This window comes from Bombyx mori, chromosome 7 (assembly GCF_030269925.1).
Source record: "Bombyx mori chromosome 7, ASM3026992v2".
NCBI classification, from domain to species: Eukaryota; Metazoa; Arthropoda; class Insecta; order Lepidoptera; family Bombycidae; genus Bombyx; species Bombyx mori.
In genome coordinates, this window is record NC_085113.1 from 1,628,249 (window position 1) to 1,651,178 (window position 22,930).

At 36.4% G+C, this 22,930-nt stretch overlaps 2 protein-coding genes across 3 annotated transcripts in view; both read left to right on the forward strand.

The window, feature by feature from the left end:
• The first annotated feature begins 1,987 nt into the window (after nucleotides 1-1,987).
• LOC101743209 (alpha-soluble NSF attachment protein) lies at nucleotides 1,988-12,826 on the forward strand. Its single transcript, XM_004923237.5, has 6 exons — nucleotides 1,988-2,221; nucleotides 3,986-4,182; nucleotides 7,604-7,683; nucleotides 8,289-8,474; nucleotides 9,761-9,934; nucleotides 11,173-12,826. The coding sequence occupies exons 1-6, from the start codon at nucleotides 2,130-2,132 to the stop codon at nucleotides 11,320-11,322; spliced, it is 879 nt and encodes a 292-aa protein (XP_004923294.1). The 5' UTR covers nucleotides 1,988-2,129; the 3' UTR covers nucleotides 11,323-12,826.
• Nucleotides 12,827-17,367: 4,541 nt separating this feature from the next.
• LOC101743386 (acyl-CoA synthetase short-chain family member 3, mitochondrial) overlaps nucleotides 17,368-22,930 on the forward strand; it is a 39,771-nt gene continuing 34,208 nt past the window's right edge. The window contains exon 1 of one of the 2 annotated variants that reach the window (XM_021353530.3): nucleotides 17,368-17,634. In XM_021353530.3, the coding sequence (XP_021209205.1) occupies nucleotides 17,619-17,634 (16 nt within the window). In that variant the 5' untranslated portion in view covers nucleotides 17,368-17,618. The remainder of the gene's footprint in view (nucleotides 17,635-22,930) is intronic. The other variant, XM_062669335.1, reaches the window with a different exon arrangement.

Below are 22,930 nucleotides of genomic sequence, written 5' to 3' on the forward strand. Positions count from 1 at the left end.
CTAATTAATTAAAAAGAACCGTTAATATAGTCGTTTCTACTTTTTTTTTTCCTACCTAAGCTGGTAACTAAGGGGGTTGTACCAACGTAACCGAACGAGTCATAAAATAAGATCAGCACGACGAATGATTTGTTTGGCTGGCCGATAGGACGGTCAAGAATGTCGAGAAGTTTTCATTACGAAATCTCGTATCTATTTGTCGTTTGATGCGACCATTATATTAATATTCACGTTGTTGGACTCCAAAGTGTAGCTCTTGATAAGTTGATAGCTAATTTAAGCAGCTATTGTTCAAATAGTATGCTTCAAACTCGCCAGGCTACACTAGCATAACCCTCTAAGGTTACTACCAGCATAGGTAGGAAAAAAAGGTTTTGAACATAAAAATTCGTACGGACGCTTTCGATCAATAGAGCTCACTGGGAATTTAACTGTTTTTATGATCGAGCAATCACCAATAGTCGTCGAACAAACGATAATTGATCAAAATTAATTAATCTGAGCGATAAAAATAAAGATATCCAGTAAAGGGGGACAACTTAAGGGTGATCATTTGTTTAATTAATTATAAATAAATAAAAGACGAACAAACAATTTTTACATTCGAACATTAACGTACAAATAATTAAAAATAAAAAAAAACCGAAAATAAAAAAAAAAGTGGGGCCAAATTCAGTAAGCCGTATTAATGAGCACTAAAGGAATTTTAAATATCCATAGTACCAACCACAGACTACATACATAATCACATAAAAAATTCGGCTTGGAGGTTCGTAGCACTGAAGTATATTATAAAGGTCTATGGTTAAAGAACTTATTGTAAAGCTTCATTTAGGAAAGAGTTACTTTTTTAATACAGCCCATCCGATGTTGGTGATTTATCGCTCAACATGAGACTCAGAAAGACCAGGAGCACAACTAAGCCACTGAGAATTCTCGTTAGCACGTTTAAAGAAGTACATGTAATAGTGCTCAGAAAACGCCATGGAGAGCAATTCATTCCATCCAACGATGATACGTTACAAAAAGATTTCTGGTAACTGTGATGAACCCAATGGTTCTAGGTGGTAGTTTGGAAAATCTTGGTCCTGATGGCGGACAGTAAATGTCAAAAATCTGTCGAAATTATCTCAAACAATTTATCAAAGTACTCTTAATGGAATATACAGCACAAAGCACAGAGAGAACCGAACGAACCTCCGTAGAAACATCGAAGTCCAATACTCTCAGAAGGTTGTAGGTATTTACTTTACCACAACTACTACAGCCTACTTTTGGGTTTTACTATTTGGAACTGCAAAGACAATGCCTTAAATGCTACATTTTTTGAATGAAACTACGGATTATGCGAAAAAAGTATTAGGTACCTAGTTGGTTTTTCAATACGTGCATGTTTATAGTTTGCTCTTTGGTACCTACAGCATGTACATATTTAATTGTGATATGATGATTACTCTCTTTTATGATGAAGCAAGTTCGTGGCGTTCAATATGGACAAAAGTTACTATTGAGGGAGTTCATACAGAGTCCCATCTTTCTTTCGTCGTAAAGTCGTGTTTTATGTAATTAACACCACAGTTGAAACAATATAAATTTTATTGATATAGCGGCATAAACAATTCTAGCTAATTATATTATATTAGTTATTTAACACATTATAAATTATTTTTATGTTTTAAATATTTGGCGGTAAAAAGGTCTCGTGTCACAGACTATATTCTGTTTTCCACATCTCGTGCGTTCCGGCTTACGCATCATAAAAAGGTGCGTACTTAAACGCCACACTATTATTGATTTTTTATATGTATAGATAGCTACAATCTTTTTCTTGAAAATTATAATTATGTACATTTTAAATATTTTAAGAGTATTTTTGATACAAATTAATATTATTTTAAATGGATATACATATTTATTTTTATATTGTACTGCCAACAACGACAAGAGTGTTTTTTTTTAAATAATAAACGACAGCACTTTTTTATTCTGGCAGCACCGAATTAATCGATGACAGCGAAAGATTTCTTCAGAACAGTGAACGTTGATGACGACATTTTGTCAATAAAATACTAAACCCTTGACGATATTAGTTCGTATTCCTAGTGTTTAGTGTTTAACTAGTCAGCAGAATGGCGGACAACGAACAAAAAGCGATGCAGCTAATGGCCGAGGCGGAGAAAAAATTAAGTTCATCAAAATCGTTCCTGGGGTCACTTTTCGGGTGAGAACAATGAACAATGTAATATTTTTCAAGTTCTTCCAATTTCCGATTCTAGATAATTAATCTCCAAAAAAAATTCCAGAATTACGCTATTTTTTTCCTGTTCTATCATTATTATTTTTTTAGTACTTTAGAAGAAATCCTTCAGTTTTAGTAAAGATTAATGCACCTTGCACCTAATTGTCTTAAATTATATTGGATATTTTATGTTAAATTCAAAATCTTATGTGCTAATTTACTTGTGAATGTGTGCCGCATTCACAAGTAAATTATTAGTAAATTATCAGCACGCAATTAAACTTTAAAAGTAAAGAAAAATCAAGACTGCAAATATTTATTTTTTCAGTTCTATGGCATGATTAATTAATGATTGACTCACTGTGGTTTGTGTACATATGTGGAGCAATTTATATTAAAAGCTAATTAAAAACGTAACTGAAATAAGGTTTATGCTTAAATAAAAATTCTAATTGTACAAGATGTGTTTTAAAAAAATTTATACTAATTTTTCACTCCAATTTGTTGTTATGGTGCATTTTTGCAATTATTAAGTTATCAGATTAGAATGAACATACTAGATCGCTTAACATAATTAGTTTCTAGCTGATATTTTTGAAAATTGTCATGGTTATATTGCAGTAAAATGAAATAACTGCTCATCTATCTATCAAGAGAATTGTGATTTAAGTCTGTATTAGGTAAAATATACAAGAAGCTTCTAAAGGCAGATAATGCTCAAATAATAGTCATAGTAGGCTGGGGTCACAGATAGCCAGTTTAACTATTATTATGCAAGATGCTCTAATCAATAATTTCTCTTTTTTCTCTTTCTTTCTTTTAAAAAATTATGCTTTCAATACTTTTATCAAATAATATTTAGTAGTTTTTTATTCTTTATATAGGTGAACAAGTTCACATTACTTGTTGTAAAGTGGTGGTTACTGGAGCCAGATAGACATCAGAACTTGAACGCTACAACAATCTTTAGACAGGTTTAAGCCTCAATTGTGTATAATAACATTCCTTCACCCTTCAAAATGCAATGCAGCAGGATTGTGTAGCACTCAGCCTTGTTGGCTTGTGGTATACCATATTATTAGTCAATTATAATTATGAACTGTTTGTGTAATACTCTGCTACTGTCTTATCTCCAGGGAATCCCTTAGTGGCCATTTACATCACCCACAGTTAGAGATGGGGTGTACCCCACAAGATGTACTAGTTTACTTGGCATTAAGTGATTAGATAAGGCCAAGTTTACGGGGTTATGTGATTTTTTTTTTGTAATTAAATTTGAATATTTAATGGGATACAATATATATAATTTCAATTGGACAGGTTTTTACTATGAGTATAACATACATAGTACGTAACGAAACTGAACCAAAAGTGTAAATACTCATAATAAATAAAGTATAGTTAGTAGTACTGGTGGTAGAAACATTGTGTAATAAAAATGAATCCCGCAAAATTATAATTTGCGTAAGTACTGGTGGTAGGACCTCTTGTGAGTCGGCGCGAGTAGGTACCACCATCCTGCCTATTTCTGCCGTGAAGCAGTAATGTGTTTCGATTTGAAGGGCGAGGCAGCCGCTGTAACTATACTTGAGACCTTAGAACTGATATCTCAAGGTGGGTGGCGCATTTACATCGTAGATGTCTATGGGCTCCAGTAACTACTTAACACCAGGTGGGCTATGAGCTCGTACACCAATTTAAGCAATAAAAAAAAACAACAGCTCTATTGTATAATCTGTTCATCAGAGGCTCCTCAAAAATCGAAGAGGCCGTAGACTGTTATCTCAGAGCAGCTAACTTATTCAAGATGGCCAAGAAGTGGCCTCAAGCAGGGCAGGCTTTCTGTAATGCAGCACAGCTCCACTTGAAAGCTGGTGTTCGCCATGATGCTGCCACCAATTTTGTAGATGCTTCTAACTGTTACAAGAAATGTGATGCTAACGGTAAGTTCATTATACAATTTCTATTATGTAGTTCATGTCATACTTTAATTTATTAGGATCTATATAATTGTTTGATTCTTTTAATAACTAAACAGGTCAGAATTGTCAACAAGGTTGTATAGCAAAGATCAGCTTGGCAATGAAGATATTTACTATAAATTTTATCAATTCTCATCTGTGTAAATATTTTAAACACATGTGGAAAACGTAACGCAATTTGCTTAAAGATGTTTCTTAGCCATCTTTTACCTGATGGTGTATCCAGCATACTTAACTTTCAATAATTATCAGCAAATGTTATGTTTGCTATTTAAAGTTTCCATGATCATGTGTGCTTACACAATTTATCGTTTGGACCTTCTGAGAGTGATTGGATTTCCCAATTAACTTTGTTCCTCCCACGTTAATTAGTGAGTGGCACAGTGCTAATGATTACCTCCTGAAGAATATCATAATTCATTTGTTTAAATAGTTTTGTCAGAACCCATTCCAAACCCTAGTTTTAATAGCGAACTAAATAAAATTTTTTTTGTCTGCATTGGTCTGTGGCTGGAAGATAAAATAAATGGCATGTGTTTTTTTTCCATATTTCGTCATGTTCATTATCCTCATTTGAACAAATAATTACTGCAGACTTTAATATGATTTATATTACCAAAAATCATAACAGTAAAATGATGATAAATTGACATTTCCATTTTAATGACTCAACTGCTATCAGTTTTCAACTATCTTTACAACATATTTCTAGTTTATAAATATATATAGTTCAAAGGCTTCACACAAAATTACTTGCATTCTTTCAAATTAATATTTTAATCAAATGTACATTTGAAAATAAACAGAAAACATGTGATGTGTGTTACTATGACCTGAATGCAGATCTCCTCAACAAACTAGACCGCCTTCTCAATAATTGCATTCGATTCGTTTTCAATCTTAGAAAATATGACCATGTGTCCGCGCATCGAACTCGTCTGAAATGGTTACCGATCCGTCAGCGTAGAGAGGAGAGAGCGCTTACTACCTTGTTTTCTCTTTTGGACTCTGCCTCTTCACCCTCTTACTTAAAATCGCATTTTAAATACTTGAACGCAAGCCATGACAAAATTCTACGTTCTTCACATAATCGTCTCTTACAATGTCCTATCCATCGCTCAGATTTTTTACATTCTTCTTTCTTTGTACAGTCCATAATATTATGGAATTCGCTTCCCAAAGAAATCAGGATGATCAGCAATCGCTTTACTTTTAAACTCAAAGTTCGCGAACACATCCACAAAAAACTGGAAGAATCATCTCCAAACTAGTTTATTTCATTTTTCAATTATTATTATTATATCATATATATATATATATATTTACTTTTAGCCATTCTTAACTATAATACTAAATTGTGTATTTTCATGTGTATATTATTGTGTGTAATTATGTGTATGTATGTATTTTACTATTTTATACATAGGTATATTGAATTGTAGTATATGTATTCTATAATACTGAGATATTATTTTAAGGAAGATTTTTGTTTTGAGTTTGTTCTTTTTTTTTGTTTTGTTGTTGTTGTTTGTTTTTTTTTTTTGTCAATGCACCTACCATGCATTATCTCTGCACCACCCTATGGTCGACTGGAAGAGAATGCCCATGCCCATGGTTGTAGGCAGCGGCTTGGCTCTGCCCCTGGCATTGCTGAAGTCCATGGGCGACGGTAACCACTCACCATCAGGTGGGCCGTATGCTCGTCTGCCTACAAGGGCAATAAAAAAAAAAAAAAAAATTAAGTCCGCCTGTGTACAAGTTTTGTTTTGTGCATAAAGTATAAATAAATAAATAAAATAAAACACATACTTAAACAAATATGTTGCTTATATAATACGAACAGATTCTTAATTAGATTAGATCGAATCTTGGGCTATTGGCATACTACGATTAGATGATGCACTTGTGTCAGTCATTTACAATTCTATCAACAATGCAACTACTGCATGTTTTGGTGTAGCGTTAATTTTTGCGCCTATTGGTATTTATTGCCTTATCAACTTGTCAGATAATAATGATCAAACGATACAAGTTCTAGGTTGCGTGATATGCTCCCTAATATCACAGATAATGCGAATTACGCTCGTGTTACGGCTTTTTGTAAACATTGGTTGGTTTTAAGTTTTTTTTTTTATTGCTTAAATGTGTGGACGAGCTCACAGCCCACCTGGTGTTAAGTGGTTACTGGAGCCCATAGACATATAACAACTTGAATGCGCCACACACCTTGAGATATAAGTTCTGAGGTCTCAGTATAGTTACAACGGCTGCCTCACCCTTCAAACCGAAACGCATTACTGCTTCACGGCAGAAATAGACGGGGTGGTGGTACCTACCCGCGCGGACTCACAAGAGGTCCTACCACTTGTAAGTTTTAAGTCTGCTTTTCACAAAGAAATTAACTGATGTTATCCTTCCATATGTTTCCACTTCTTTATGTTGCTTGAATATGCTGTAAAACGATCATTTGAAGGTTAGGACCATGAATCGCGGGTTTCAAGGCGCATTGGCATTCACATGTTTATCGGACCACAAAATATGCATTTCGAATCAAAAATAATAAAAACGAAGATCGCGTTAAAAGTTCTAGACTCCAATCGCATTTAGGCCTGTCAGGCCAACCATGACAATAACAAAAACCTGAATTTCCTTTAATTAGAAATCAGTGTAATACCGTAGCGTAGGTAAATACCAAAGTTACGTAATCAGGGTTTTGATTCATAACTTGATTGTACACTCTCAATACTGGTTGGCACTTCCGAGTCCAGAGTAGTGGAGAATTTTTTTTATTGCTTGGATGGGTGGACGAGCTCACAGCTCACCTGGTGTTAAGTGGTTACTGGAGCCCATAGACATCTACAACGTAAATGCGCCACCCACCTTGAGATATAAGTTCTAAGGTCTCAAGTATAGTTACAACGGCTGCCCCAGCCTCCAAACCGAAACGCATTACTGCTTCACGGCAGGAATAGGCAGGGTGATGGTACTTACCCGCGCCGACTCACAAGAGGTCCTACCACCAGTTAAAACACATTATATTTAGTGAAACATTTATTTAATACAAAACTTAGGCATTTAACAGATGAGATGGCTTCTGTAGTACCAGATGTAAGATATAAGACCACAGATACTTAAACTCAGCATTGAGTTGCATAAAGAAGATAATGTAAATGAAAATATGAAAATGAAATTATTAACAAATGAAAAGAAACTTCCTATGACCCTAATTTGACTTAATTGCCAATCGCCCTGAGCTATGACTCAGATTAATGGTTTTTTTGTTACATAGATGTACAAATGAGCCGATGACCCACTGCACGGCTTGAAGTGGTTACCGGAGTCCATGGACATCATTAACCAATATATTAATTCCACGTTACAGAGGCCGTGTCCTGTCTCCTGAAAGCGATCGAGATCTACACCGATATGGGTCGTTTCACTGTGGCTGCCAAACAACACCAGGTATGTATATATTACTCTTTTGGTTCGAGTTTTCGATGGATTTACTAATCAAAATATGCAATATTGTACCGGTGGTAGGACCTCTTGTGAGTCCGCACGGGTAGGTACCACCACCCCGCCTATTTCTGCCGTGAAGCAGTAATGCGTTTCGGTTTGAAGGGTGGAGTAACTGTTGTAACTATAATGAGATCTTAGAACTTATATCTCAAGGTAGGTAGCGCATTTATGTTGTAGATGTCTATGGGCCCCAGTAACCACTTAACACCAGGTGGGCTGTGAGCTCGTCCACCATCTAAGCAATAAAAAAAAAGTTATATCTCTGTACTGAATCCTCAAATGCTGATACCCTCGAGTCGCTGACTAGACGGTCTGAGGTAGAGACTTCAGAGGAGACCGGAGAACAGTCAGTAGAGAGTGAACTGTCTTAGAATACGGATGCGGCTGTCGCGGTTGCTCTGAGAATTATGTATATCATGCATATTGTATAAATCAAATAAAATAGTTCGTATCCTAAAAAAAGTTTCCTTTTTTAAAACGATCTCAGAGTAAATTTCCATAACAGTATGTACACTTTAGAATAATGACGTTTGTTTTTTTTTTGCCAGAACATTGCGGAGCTGTACGAGACGGAGTGCGTTGACCTCGCTCGGGCCATGCAGCACTACGAGCAGGCGGCCGACTACTTCCGCGGCGAGGAGTCCACCTCCTCCGCCAACAAGTGCATGCTGAAGCTGGCGCAGTACGCCGCCCAGCTCGAGCACTACGACAAGGCCATACAGATCTACGAGCAGGTAACCCTTATGGACCCTTCAAAAGTGGACTGGAAACTTCATGAAATAAGTCGTCGTGGCCTAAGAGATAAGACGTCCGGTGCATTCGTGTTGAGCGATGCAACGATGTTCGAATCCTGCAAGCGGATGACAATTTTTCTAATGAAATACGTACTCAACACATGTTCACGATTGACGTCCACGGTTAAGGAATAATAACATTGTGTAATAAAAATCAAAACTGCTGAATTATAATTATATGCTTAATTATAATTTGCCTAATTACTGGTGGTAGGACCTCTTGTGAGTTCGCACGGGTAGGTACCACCACCCTGCCTATTTCTGCCGTGAATGTATTTCATTTTGAAGGGTGGGGCAGCCGTTGTAACTATACTCGAGACCTCAGAACTTATATCTCTCAAGGTGGGTGGCGCATTTACCTTATAGATGTCTATGGGCTCCAGTAACCACTTAACACCAGGTGGTTTGTTAGCTCGTCCACCCATCTATGCAATAAAAAAAATCCAAGATCATATTGCGAGTCGTCTAGGTGGCTATCGGCTAGGGGCCATCGCCATAGTCATAGCAAATATGTAAAGCTTTCTTACTTCTAATGATGGGACAGCTGTTATTAAAAATACTGACTTGATCTTACTGATCTTGACCTTGACCTGAGACTTGACCGTATCTTTTTCTATTTATTTAATGTCTCTAAAGGCATACGACTCCTCTGATGGTGAGTAGTCTTTGACAGTAGTGGTACTCAGCGATGGCAGCGTTTCATCGTCTATCGACAAAGCGTAGGTCTCTGGTGACCACTCAACAACGTGAGATGGTCTGTTTATAGGAATCGGAAAATGAAAGGTTTCACAAAAAATAAACACCATTACACATTTAAAATAAGATAATTGATAAATAACCTTTTTTTTGTGAATATTTAACAGTGAATTAAAGGACCAATTGCCGCCTGCAAGCAAATGACAATCTTTGGCTTTATTGCATTTATAATAAAACCAATTGGTTTCTTGCTTTACTACTTGCTTTAATTACAATTTACAAATGCTTTAGTCGTGATTGCACGTCGATGAATGTATGAATCTGACTTTTTCGAAGAGGAAGGATCTTGTCTCAATAATGATTTTTGTGAGATATCTTAGGAATATTGTTGAGTGCTGTCAGCACGCGGTGCCGGTAATAGTGAATGTTCCGGTATGACGTTTTGACTGGCTTGTTGTGCTAAACGGGTTAGGCGCCGCTACAATAATATTAATAACATAAATTTAAAGCGATTACTTTAATGATTTCAGATCGCCAAGTCGTCCCTGGACAACAGCCTGCTCAAGTACAGTGCGAAGGAGTACATGTTCCGAGCCGCCCTGTGCCACCTGTGCGTCGACATACTGAACGCGCAGCACGCCCTCGAGAAGTACAGCTCTCTGTATCCAGCCTTCGGGGACACCAGAGAATATAAACTCATCAAGGTCTGTGACTATTCATGATCTGTACCACTCTTCGGTCATAATCTAGAAATGAGACTTTGGCGGGAGCGCGAGGAGTGAAGTTGTGTGATTTGTTTTATTTTATCTATTTAGTGTTTCTTCAGGTTTAAATGTGTAATAACGGTGCTTTATTAACTGTTTAATATCTGTGAAAGTGCACAAATGTGGGAAAATGAAATAAAGCGCTGGACGTAACTTCTCGGGATCTTCCAAAAAGTCCACTGAAAAAATCTCAGTAAATTGCCACCATTTTACTAAGCTTATATTTCATCCCATATCATCTCATTTCATTTCATCCCAGTTGATTAATGTCTCAAATTAATTATCTGCATTACATTTCATTTCGCTCTATATTATCATTTTTCATAAAAATAAGAATATAAATTAAAATAAGACATGACTTAAAGGTCATAGTTACCAGGTCATAAATCCCTTTTAAAAAAAAGTGATACTCTTCGGTCATAATCTAAAAATTTCGGAATACATTATATTTTAATGCAACTATTGTATATTTTAATGTTAATTGGCTGATTGCTTGTGTAAACATGGACGAAATCAAACAAAGTCCCAAGTGCTCAGAGGAACAAGTGCATCAATTAGTAAGTTGTATGTAGTTAAAGTAAATTTCATGATCTGACTCAAGGCTTTTTAGGTAAGAGATGCTAATGGGCCAAAAAAAAAAATAAAGCAACGGATGAGGTAATGCTAATGATGAGACATCAAGAGCAAACAATCCACAGATACAATTATAGATATTTCTAATGGTTTTTTTTAACTGAACTTCATTGCTTACTTATATTATATGAATTATTTTATTTTGACACTTTACTGAACTAACTTCTAAAGAGATGTACATTTATTAACGTATAATTTTTATTTTTATTGCCATAATGTTCTGACGCGCTAACTGCCCACCGGGGGTGGCAGTATCGGTACCTTCGCCAATGGAAATAAGCAATACCAGGCGCATGGCCAAAGTGCCGCATGCCGACACACGGTCATCTCACCCCCTACTGGAATTCCCTGTGCTATGGGCACCAGAGAATGCTATACAAAATCCATACTAATTTAGTAATAAAAGGAGTAGCTTATGACATTTGTGGAGGCTACTGCGCATGACCGTGTTGCTGTCGTGTGGCTCCGTCGGCCCGTGTGAGTCGACATGTGGTCGCGGCACTAGATCTGATAAAGAATACTACTTAACATTTTTTGTCCAACAGGAGCTGATCGAGCACCTTGAAGACCAAAACGTGGATGCGTACACAGAGGCCGTCAAGACTTACGACAGCATATCCAGACTGGACCAGTGGTACACCACCATGCTGGTCCGCATCAAGAAACAGATCAACGACAACCCGGACCTCCGTTGAAGGTCGTCGAGCGCTAGAGCTGCCGTCGTCGCGTAACATGAAATCGATTTTAACGTTATCGATATTACGAGTAATTGCGGTTATATATATTTAAAATAGTTCAAATTTTTAGACTCGGCTATCGTTATAGATGTATTCGATAAAATACTACTTAATTGTTGTTTATATGCTCAAAATAATTGTTCTAGCATTTGATAATCGCGACGACGCGTAGCGAACATCCTTTCCTTTTACCGTTAACTTTGTAGCATATTTCATTAAGCCTATTTTCATTGTAATCATTCGGCACAGTGATAGTGCTGTGTTATCGATTACGATCCAGTTTATAATTTTATCGATGTTTTAATGTAGTCTTATAATAGTGTGCTAATAATTCAGCATGGCCACAGCAGAACCAGGATATTGCAGATTGTACGCGGCATGAACTATTTCAATTTCAGAAAATTGTTGAAATTTGATTGTTAAAATTAGTTTTCCACCTTTAGACGCTACTTTGTATTCAGAAGCGTCTAATGAAAACTATTTAGCAATGAATTAATTAACACTAGTGAGAAGTAAATATTATGTATAAACCGGTTATTAGATTCATGGTGAAAAATACATTATATCGAAGTAATTGTTATGAGATTTTGTAATATTCGTATTGTAATCGATAATACAGCATTGATATAGTATTCAAAGTTAGTCGATATAATCTAGACATAAGTCTGTTTTTAGGTACTTTTTTTTCTTGAAAATAACAGGTTGTTCAGACAACGTTCCAATTAACTATTAAGTACATATAATATTTATTTTTAACATATTATTGTGTGATTGTTCTGTTACTAAGTTAATTTGAACAACCAATGTGGTTGTTACTGTATATATATATATTTGTTTGATGTTAGTTATAAAACTCCCATATCCAGTTTTGTGTCGAAATAATAAATCGAATGCTCGTGGATTATTAATAACTTGACCGCTGTGTGACTATCTGGTTTCGTATAAAATTTCATAAAAACGAAATTTGTATAAAAAGTTTACTGTTTGAATAAAATCGACGCTTGAAAGGCAAACGCGACTAAGCGACAATGCGTGAACTTTACAGTAGACTAATTTAAAGTTGAAATACCTGAAAACAAAATTTATTTTAACGAATCCAGCTGTAGTAGAATCTAGCTAGTAGCTGTAGGAGTGAAATTATTTTAATGGACCTAGAAATATATTTTTTTTGCACGTCGAATATGGTTATTGCCTATTATTTATGTACAAAGCAGTTATTGTCGCTTAGTCACTTTTGCCTTTCAAGCGTCGGTTAATGTTGCTACGAATCGTTTTGAGAGGAAAATTAAAGCGTAAAGGAATTGAATAAACACTATAATTCTGAATAAATTTGCAAGAAATTATAATCAACGGAATGGGGCCTGTTCTCGTTTAGTTTTTAATTTTTGATGTTTTTAGTACATTAGGTTTTTTGTAAATACAATGATTATTGTTTCGTTATGAAATAAATTTTATAATTTAATTTGAATTCGTTTTTTTATACATATTTTTTTTCAAAACGTTTTTTTGGTATGCTACGTCTTAGGATTCTATAGGTTAAATTAAAATATCGGTAGATTTTCAAGAAACATGTTTGGAGTTATCGACCAGAGTTTTTTATTTTTATTTTTTTATTGCTTAGAAGGTTGGACGAGCTCACAGCCCACCTGGTGTTAAGTGGTTACTGGAGCCCATAGACATCTACAACATAAATGCGCTACCCACCTTGAGATCTAAGTTCTAAATTCTCAGTATAGTTACAGAGAGCTTCCATAGCTCGTTCAGTGTGTTTTTTTTTGTTCTTGCCTACCTATTGCTAGTAACCTCTAGGGGTTTTACTAGCTTCACGGAACGTGTTACTGGTAGTAGGACCTATTGTGAGTCCGCGCGGGTAGGTACCACCATCCCGCCTATTTCTGCCGTGAAGCAGTAATGCTTTTCGGTTTGAAGGGTAACTATACTGAGACCTTACAACTTATATCTCAAGATGGGTGGCGCATTTACGTTTTTCTTCCTATCTGTTCAGGAATGAAACAAAATGATTAAATATTTTTTTTCATACTTTTAAAACTGCTTTTTATAATTCCATTATATTCTGCCCATTATTGCTTATGGTGATGCGCACGCGTATGGATCCAAGATCGTGTAGCGATGAAAAAGGCCACTGCCACATCTAGTTAAAAATACTTCAACCTTAATATTTGAGGACCTCAACCTCTTCGCCGGAAGTCGAAAAAGAAAAGGAAGAATGACAGATGACAGTGATAAAAAAGAAAAGTAAAAAAAAACATGTACCTACTTAAGAGGCTTTTAGAAAACTGATTGAGACATTAATACGTATAATTACGACAAGCCTGTTTTATTAAAGAGACCTAACATTAAAGATCCTAATAATCCATGATCCCAGGGCCCCCAGACGTCACGTAGTTTCTGACGAACAAAATGTGGCCGATTGCGTAGTGTTAGTATATACTAAGAACGCATGTCTACCTGCTACCTTGCTTAGACGGCCAATTTTCAGGTATCAGGTACTCAAGGTACATCAAATCATGACCTACTTCACGTATTTTCTGAAAGCTTATTTGTACGTATATTTTAGGCAATATCTTTAATAATAAGTCGCCAATACTCCCAGACACTTTCCGTCGGCCGAATTGCTTTGCAGACGCTTTAAAGGGCCAATCATCCCCTAAATTAAATTTAATACCTCTGTGGGTAAGAGCGCGAGGGCAGTATCCACGCGCATGAGACTGAGTGAGACATGTATTAGGATATATGAGTCGACTATTATCAAAGCCGGCAATCTGACTTTTGGACAATGACTGGTAAATCATAAAAACGAATTATTGACTTTGTATTCCAGTGGCAGTCACAAAACTCTTCTGAACGACATCTTAGATAAATAACAGGTTAACTATTAACCTTTATTTAATGCAGGTTTTGAACCGTATTCTTTGAAGGAGACGATTATATTCAAATCAATCTGTATTGACATATCAATAATTTTTTTTTGTCCAAATGCACAGATTGCCACCTTTGATAATAGACGACTCATATTGACTTCTCGTTTTCGTTTCGTTATGATCACGATCATTTTGTGAAAATTCATTTGCCTACTAAATGACTTACCTCTTAACTCTATATTAATGTTAGTGCCACTATAGGCCGCGAGATGGCTTTAGCTGTCTCTAAGTGCTGTCCTAACTACACAATAATGCGTGTCGTTCTTAATACATTATGTACGGTTATATACCCTTCTGCGTAGTTCATTAACTGGTTAAAAGGTGAAAGAACCAATACAATGTGAACTACATTTGCTTGAATCGATTATTTTAATGAGTACCCATATACATATCAGTGTTGTATATTTAAATGAGTGATCACAATACTTACACTTTCGTTATTCAACAATTCATCAACGTTATACAACAATTAACCACCGATAAAAATGACAGAAGGCATCAAGAAGCTTGTTTTTAATTCTACCGCGTTTTGGATGACAAAATTATTAAAAAAAAAAACACACACACACACAACTACTGAATCGATAATCTTGACAATTCATTTACTGGAACTAATAATTTTATGCTTTTTTGGTGATACGTGTTTCGGTTCTCGTCGAGCAAGTTTGTTCATCAACTTCAGATGAGCAGACGAGCTCACGGCCCATCTAGTGATAAGGGATTAATGTAACCCAAAGATAATGAAAATATGAAAGCCGCCGCGATAGACAATGTCTCGACCGTTAAGTCCATTATAAACAAACCCTAATAGTGATTAATAAATAAAATTTAAAAAATAAGGACTGTTGCATGCACTCTTAAAACCGGAACGAATGATTTATACGCGGCCGAAATAGGCAGTATGATTGAAACTGCCCATGTGGATTTATTTTATAGTACTTACTACCATCAATGAATTTAACCCTCAGACACAGACCACCGAGTTTCTCGCCGGATCTTCTCAGTGGATCGCTTTTCCGATCCGGTGGTAGATTCTGCGAAGCACCGCTCTTGCTAGGGTTTGTGTTAACAACGTCGTCAGGTTTGAGCTCCGTGAGGTCACCTACTAGTTAAGGTTACGCTGATATAGCCTCTCAAGGCTCTCAGCTTAGGTAGGAAAAAAAAAAAGAATCCGACCACAGTCTATTTGTGGCGGTAGTCATCACAGTACACAAGATATCTGATAAATGCTTGAATCTCGCTAATGACATTTTCAAGGTGAGCTTACATATTTAAGTACAAGTTCTGAACAACAACATTCGGACCGTCAGAGTGGGTGAAGTTGCTCAATGGACCACTAAATATTGATTTAACACTCGGAGAACGCTGTTGCTCCAGACAACAGCCATTTTAAGTAGGCACCTTTACCTAACTAATAAAACTATCGAGCACATTAATAAACTTACAATAATAAGAACGCTATCGTACCAACACAGAGCCATATATAGGTAATTGTAAATAGACATGCTTTAACAAAAACCGACTTCAAATAGAAAAAAAATATATTCCAAAACAAATTAATATACACTAAAAACAATAATCATCGAAATCGGTTGACGTGATAATGAGTTTATGACTTATTCATCTATTTGTCGCGCCCGTACTTAATGCAAATTTAACACATATTTGATTTTCTCATGTATACCATTATCAGAAATGGACTAAATTGAAATGGGACCGACCACACGGGAAGCGTCAGCTTTCTAATAAAAAAGAATCATCAAAATCGATTCACCCAGTCAATAGTTATGAGTAACAAACATTAAAAAAAACTTCAGAGGTGTCAAGGGACACCCGGATGGAACGAAGTTCCTTTCGATTAATTAGTGAAGGAATTGTAATTTTTTTTTTAAGTTATAATAATAAATTACGGCATTATGAAGAAGAAAAAAACAATACTATGAACTAAATTACTATTGTTGAAACGCTATCTCGAGAAACTGTACTCATTACGCGGACCAATCGGATACGAGCAATGTCACGCGATAAGCGCCTACACGTTGATTGGTCAGAATGACGGATCTAAAAAGTGTCGTGACAACTTTTCGTAAGAATTTTTTCCGTCTAGCCCCCTTTCACAACGCGCGATAAGGAACTTCGTTCCAAAAAACATACAGTTGAATTGAGAACCTCCTCCTTTTTTGAAGTCTGTTAAAAAGTAAAATACAGATATTTAAACCAGGGATTAACGGGCTCACGAAAAATAGAATTGGTTAACAAATACTTAAACCTAAGAAAAAACTAAAACAATATTATTGTACATAATTTTTTTTATTGCTTCGATGGGAAGACGAGCTCACGGCCCACCTGTTGTTAAGTGGTTACCGGAGCCCATAGACATCTAAAACGTAACTGCCTCCACCCCCCTTGAGACCCGAGTCTCAGTTTTTGCAGTACAACGGCTGCCCCGCCCTTCAAACCGAAACGCTTTACTGTTTCACGGCTGAAATAGGCAGGGTGGCGGTACCTACCCGTGCGGACTCACAAGACGTCCTACCACCAGTAATATGCAAATTATAATTTTGCGAGTTTGATTTTTATTACACGATGTTACTCTTTCACCGTGTAAGTCAATCGTGAAGATTTGTTTTTTTTTTCACCTTTGCTAATAACCTTGAGAGGCATTTCAGCTTCTTCTTGACGCGTAGGTGAGCTCACGGGGCTCAAACCGGGTGTGTTGCTAACACTCGCCCTAGCAAGAGCAGTGCTTCGCAGAATCTACCACCGGCTCGGAAACGTGACCCACTAAGAAGATTCGGCGAGAAACTCAGTGGGCTGTGTCTATGGGCTAATTTACTCGTCCAGCCGTTCGTCGCAAGTGACGGGCTCGGCGAGGACGGTGACCGGTGCTTGAGGTCAACCGGTGTCCAGTGTTTTCCGAAGCCAGTAAACATCACTAGTGTATTTGCCCATCTCGAGAAACAACTTCTAAGTCTCAGTTTTATATTACAGCAAAAAGGCTTTTTTTTTGTGTCAGGCCACTGGTTCCACCAAACTGAGATGCTATGTGCGGAAACATATTGAATTGGAATTTGACTGTGGCTGAGTACACGGGCATTTTATTCATTTCTGAATACGTTTTCCTGCTGAGAGATCGTCAGTGTAATTTTCATAATCTACTCAAAATAATATATAATAACATAGTCAAAGATATTATTTCAAATATACAACGCGAGCTAATTCATTTTCATAATTCAGTAACTAAAATACGAATAAGTGATATCAAATCTTGTTGACTTGAGCTTAGGCGTCGATTGAAGATTTTTTTTGAAAATGGGAAACAGTACAGGTATTTATTTTAAGAACAATCTCATTTCATGTCGTCTTATAATATAACTAAATCTTTCTCTCTCATTCTTATCGTCAACACACCCAGAAGGTAAGTGGCAATGACAACATAGGATAAAAGGCAGAATATCCACTATAGGAAGTTTTAAAATTTAAGGTATCGTGAATTTCTGTGTATAGCATAAAAAAAGGAGAATTTTATTTTCTTCTTAAAATATTTGATTTAATATCACATTAATGTATATATAGAGAAACTGAACATACATTTCTAAAGCACACGCAATATTAGTGAAAGTTTTCAAGTACTCTATGAAAAAAAAAATCTGAGGTACTTACATGTGTGTAAAAAGCTATTTTTGGCAATAGGAAATCCGAACTTTTCACTGTAATGTCAAATGTATGTATTACACAAGATATACCCCGCGGCTTCATCTGCGTTAAATTTGTAATACAGAAAGAGTCTAAAACTTGACATGACATGTCCTTCTTCAAAAGAGGCTTGTGGAGAGTACTAAGCGGTAGGCAGCGGCTTAGCTCTGCCCCTGGCATTGCTGAAGTCCATGGGCGACGGTAACCACTCACCATCAGGTGGGCCGTATGCCCGTCTGCCTACAAGGGCAATAAAAAAATAATAATCCCGCAATGAGGTTTTTTTGTTTCGAAAACTTCCAGTCGGTTTGTATATCGGCTGGTACGTAAATCATATATAGGTATGTATGTACATACATGTACTCGGCGTTGCAAGGGCTATCATAGACACCTACCCTGATAAACAGTTAATCCAGCGAAATCCGATCCGTTCAGGGATTTTAACGCTATTCAATCACGACTATGCAAATATAGAAACATTCACATATAAAATATTAGTATAGATTAATTAATTGCCAAACAGGTAATTATCATACGGAAAAGGCTTCATGTATTTGTCATCTATGCGCTTTTAGTTTAAATTACAAAAATACATTCATATTTTGATTAATGTGTCTGTACAGACAATCTACGATTTGATATATACCTAGTCAGGTCATAAATTCTGTCACATGTTTAATGTAAAATAATTGAAACAAGTTTATACATTATGTAACCATTCATATACCAAAATGAACTTAACAAAACATAGATTCTTATGACACTAAATTTTATTCAAAATGACCTCCGTGATTTTGAATACAGGCCTTCAATCTGCGCGGCCAGTCGTCTATCGCAGCACGAACAAGGTCCATGTCAATATCGGCGGCTGCCTTAATCAAGGATGTCTTGAGTGACTCCAAATTGGGATGAGGCTTTGAGCACGCCTTTTCCTCCAAGTGTTGCCATATCTTGTAATCTAACGGATTCAAATCTGGACTGGAGGAGGGCCAGTCTTCGTGCCGGATGAAGTCGATTTCACGCGCCGCCAGCTAGTCTTGTGTGCTCTTCGCTCTATGAGCTGGCGCCGAATCTTGTTGTAATACCCAGTGCCTGTTATTGAACATGGTATGAGAAACAGGTTCCACAAGGTTCGTCAGGACTGTATTTTGATACACAACTGCATTCGTTTTTACACCTTTCTCACAAAAATGTACCTCTGTTAAGCCCCAATAAGAAACTCCCAACCATACCATGAGCGAGGATGGAAAATGACCTCGTTGGACACGCGGAATACGGTTGCTCGCTTCTTCACTACTGTGTGCGTACACCTTATCATTTTGTTTGTTGTAGCTCTCTTCTACGGTAAAAATTTTTTCATCCGAAAAAAGAATTTCCCGATATTTTTTTCCCGCGTACCGCTTCAACAAAGCGCGGCATCTCTTCAGTCTCAGGTCCATTAGACGAGCATTCAAACGATGTCCTGTTTTTCTTCGATATGCCCGAAGCCCTAAGTCTTCATTTAACACCCTTTTCACCGTGGTTCTGCTTAACCTCATCTGAAGGGCCAACAGTTTCTGCTTACGTTTGGGATTTCTTTGAATTCGCGCCTTCACAGCTTTTATCACTGCTGGAGTCCTAACATACCGAGGGCGACCACTTCTTGACCTGTCATCTACACTAGAGTCTTCATTGTATCGTTTGATGGTACGATAAATGAATCTTTTGGTTATATTCAAAATTTTCAGTATGTAAAAAATTTGAATTGGCGCGTAACCGCAACGATCCAACGCAATAACTGTAACGGTCTTCTTTAAGCGTCCACTCCATATTTAAAAATGAGTAAAATTCTAAAAGTATACATTTTTATTTTCATGAACAATTCGAAATTCGAATTCAATAAACTTTTTTGTGGCCAGCATTCTAAAAGAAAAGTTTTTACTGTGTGACAATACTTATGACCTGACTAGTTATATATACATAATATTAGTACATATATAATGTGACAAAGAATAATTAATTAAGTAGCAAAATATAACGATCTCACACTCCGTGACTCCGTTAAAAATTCTTTTTTTCTTTTTCTTTTATAAGTTTCGATTTATTTTGTTCTAGCCTTTTTCCACGCTTTGTTATTCTAATGTCCAGCTTTTGATATACATATCGACGCTTGAAAAACAAACGTGACTAAACGACAATAACTACTTTATGCATAAATGATAGGCAATAACCATATTCGATGCGATGTCTATTAAAATCATTTCAATCCTACAGCTAGATTCGTTAAAATATATTTTTTGAGGTATTTCAACTTTAAATTAGTCTATTGTAAAGTTCACGCATTGTCGCTTAGTCACCTTTGCCTTTCAAACGTCGATATATATAATATAAGTACATATATAATGTGACAAAAAATAATCAAGTAATTTGCAAAATATAACGATCTTACACTCCGTGACTCCGCCAAAAAATTAATTTTCCTTTTTTTTTGTTTTAATTATTTTGTTAGCCTTTTTCCACGCTTTGTTATTCTAATGTCCAGTCTTTGATATATGTAGATGATCCAGATATCTCATGAAGTAGAATTCCGCTAGGTGCTTACTCCGGGCATAGATCGAACGTCAGGAGAGTGTCCAAAGGGAATCGTTTGGTGGATAGGGCTCTAAAACAGGCCTGGGCAAATGGTAGAATTTTGGCCCGCGGTAGAATTTTGTCTGGCCCGTGAAGCATTGTATATACATATTATTATTAAAAACACAAATATTAGTTTTTGTCTAACATAAATTTTCTTTTCAATTTTTTTATTCAAATGACTTGATAAATAAATATTTTGATTCAAAAATGTTGGTTTTAAAATTAATTAATTGACATCCTTAGCAAAAACTATACTTAAAATTAGAAAAAAAGACTGTTTGGCCCGAAGTAAAATTTTCATCTGCAATGTGGCCCGGCCCGACTATCAAGATATTTGCCCACCCCTGCTCTAAAAGCATCCTTGGGCCCGCGGTCTGCTCCCAACATCTGCTGATTGTCAAGTGCCATATATGCCGCACGCTCCCTAGGCGTGGACACCTCGTATGAGTTTCAACCCGAAAACATCGTGTAATAAAAATGAAACCCGCAAAATTATAATTTGCGTAATTACTGGTGGTAGGACCTCTTGTGTGTCCGCGCGGGTGGGTATCACCACCCTGCCTATTTCTGCCGTGAAGCAGTAATGCGTTTCGGTTTGAAGGGTGGGGCAGCCGTTGTAACTATACTTGAGACCTTAGAACTTATATCTCAAGATGGGTGGCGCATTTACGTTGTGGATGTCTATGGGCTCCAGTAACCACTTAACACCAGGTGGGCTGTGAGCTCGTCCACCCATATAAGCAATAAAAAAAAATCAAAAAGGGCCTTCCGCTTGTTCAAATCGTTAAGCAATAATTACAGCGGCAATTAGCAAAGAATCAAAAAAATATCATTTTTTTAACTAATTATAGTTGTTATTTATTTATCATTACGGAAAAAAAAGTGTAATAATACCCTATTTGACACATAATTTAATCACTACGTTATACACTAATGTACTGAGATGGAATCGGAGGAAATATACATAAAATTTGTATTTAAATAACTTAAATATCATTATAAGATTAATGTCTGGATGACGACAATGTGAACGAACCGAAAAAGTCACAGAGAAAAATGTAGCAAGCCAAATTAAAATCAAAACAATTGTTATATATTAAGACTATAATTTAACATTCCGGTCTTTATTGAATATCATATATTTTTCTAATGAAATACGTACTTAACAAATGTTCACGATTGACTTCCACGCTAAAGGAATAACATCGTGTAATAAAAATCTAACCCGCAAAATTATAATTTGCGTGATTACTGGTGATAGGACCTCTTGTGAGTCCCTTCCTATTTCTGCCGTGAAGCAGTAATGCGTTTCGGTTTGAAGGGTAACTATACTGAGACCTTAGAAATTATATCTCAAGGTGGGTGGCGCATTTACGTTGTAGATGTCTATGGGATCCAGTAACCACTTAACACCAGGTGGGCTGTGCTCGTCCACCAATCTAAGCAATACAAAAAAAAAACATAAGTTTGTAAGTCTCAACACTGACTGACTCTGTGGTGCTGTAACTGTTGTGCCGACGGTCGCAGGTTCGATTCCCACATTGGGCAAACAATCGTGTGATGAACAAGTTTGTTTGCTTTTTGTCTGGGTGTTTATTATCTATATATGTAAGTGTATATAAGTAAGTATTTATGTTTGCTTTTTGTCTGAGTGTTTATTATCTATACTTAGTCTGGCCATAAATACTGTTACAATTAAAAATAAACAAAATATTACATTTGAATTAGGAATCTGTCATTTTTATATGTTGCTCATTGAGTTTTCTCATTTTGGCGCCAATACATTGTACAATATTTTGCGATATGAAAATGAAGTGGGGTGATAAAGAGAACCGAATCGCTGTGATTGCATTACACAAAGTAGGTATGGAGCCAAATGCAATTTTTAAAACTCTCCATACGATTGGCATTAGTAAAATGTTTGTGTACCGGGCTATTAATAGGTGCAATGAGACCTCCTCTGCTTGTGACAGAAGATCTGGCCGTCCACGTAGTGTTCGTACGAAAAAGGTGGTCAAAGCAAGAAGGGAAAGAATTCGAAGAAATCCTGTCTGAAAGCAAAAGATTTTATCTCGGGAGATGAAGATAGCACCTAGAACCGTGTCGCGTATTTTAAAAGATGACTTAGGACTTGCAGCCTATAAGAGACGTACTGGTCATTTCTTAACTGATAATTTAAAAAAGAATAGGGTGGTAAAATCGAAACAACTACTGAAGCGATACGCAAAGGGAGGTCATAGAAAAATTTTGTTTACGGATGAGAATTTTTTTACAATTTAGCAACATTTTAAAAAACAATATGACCGTATTTATGC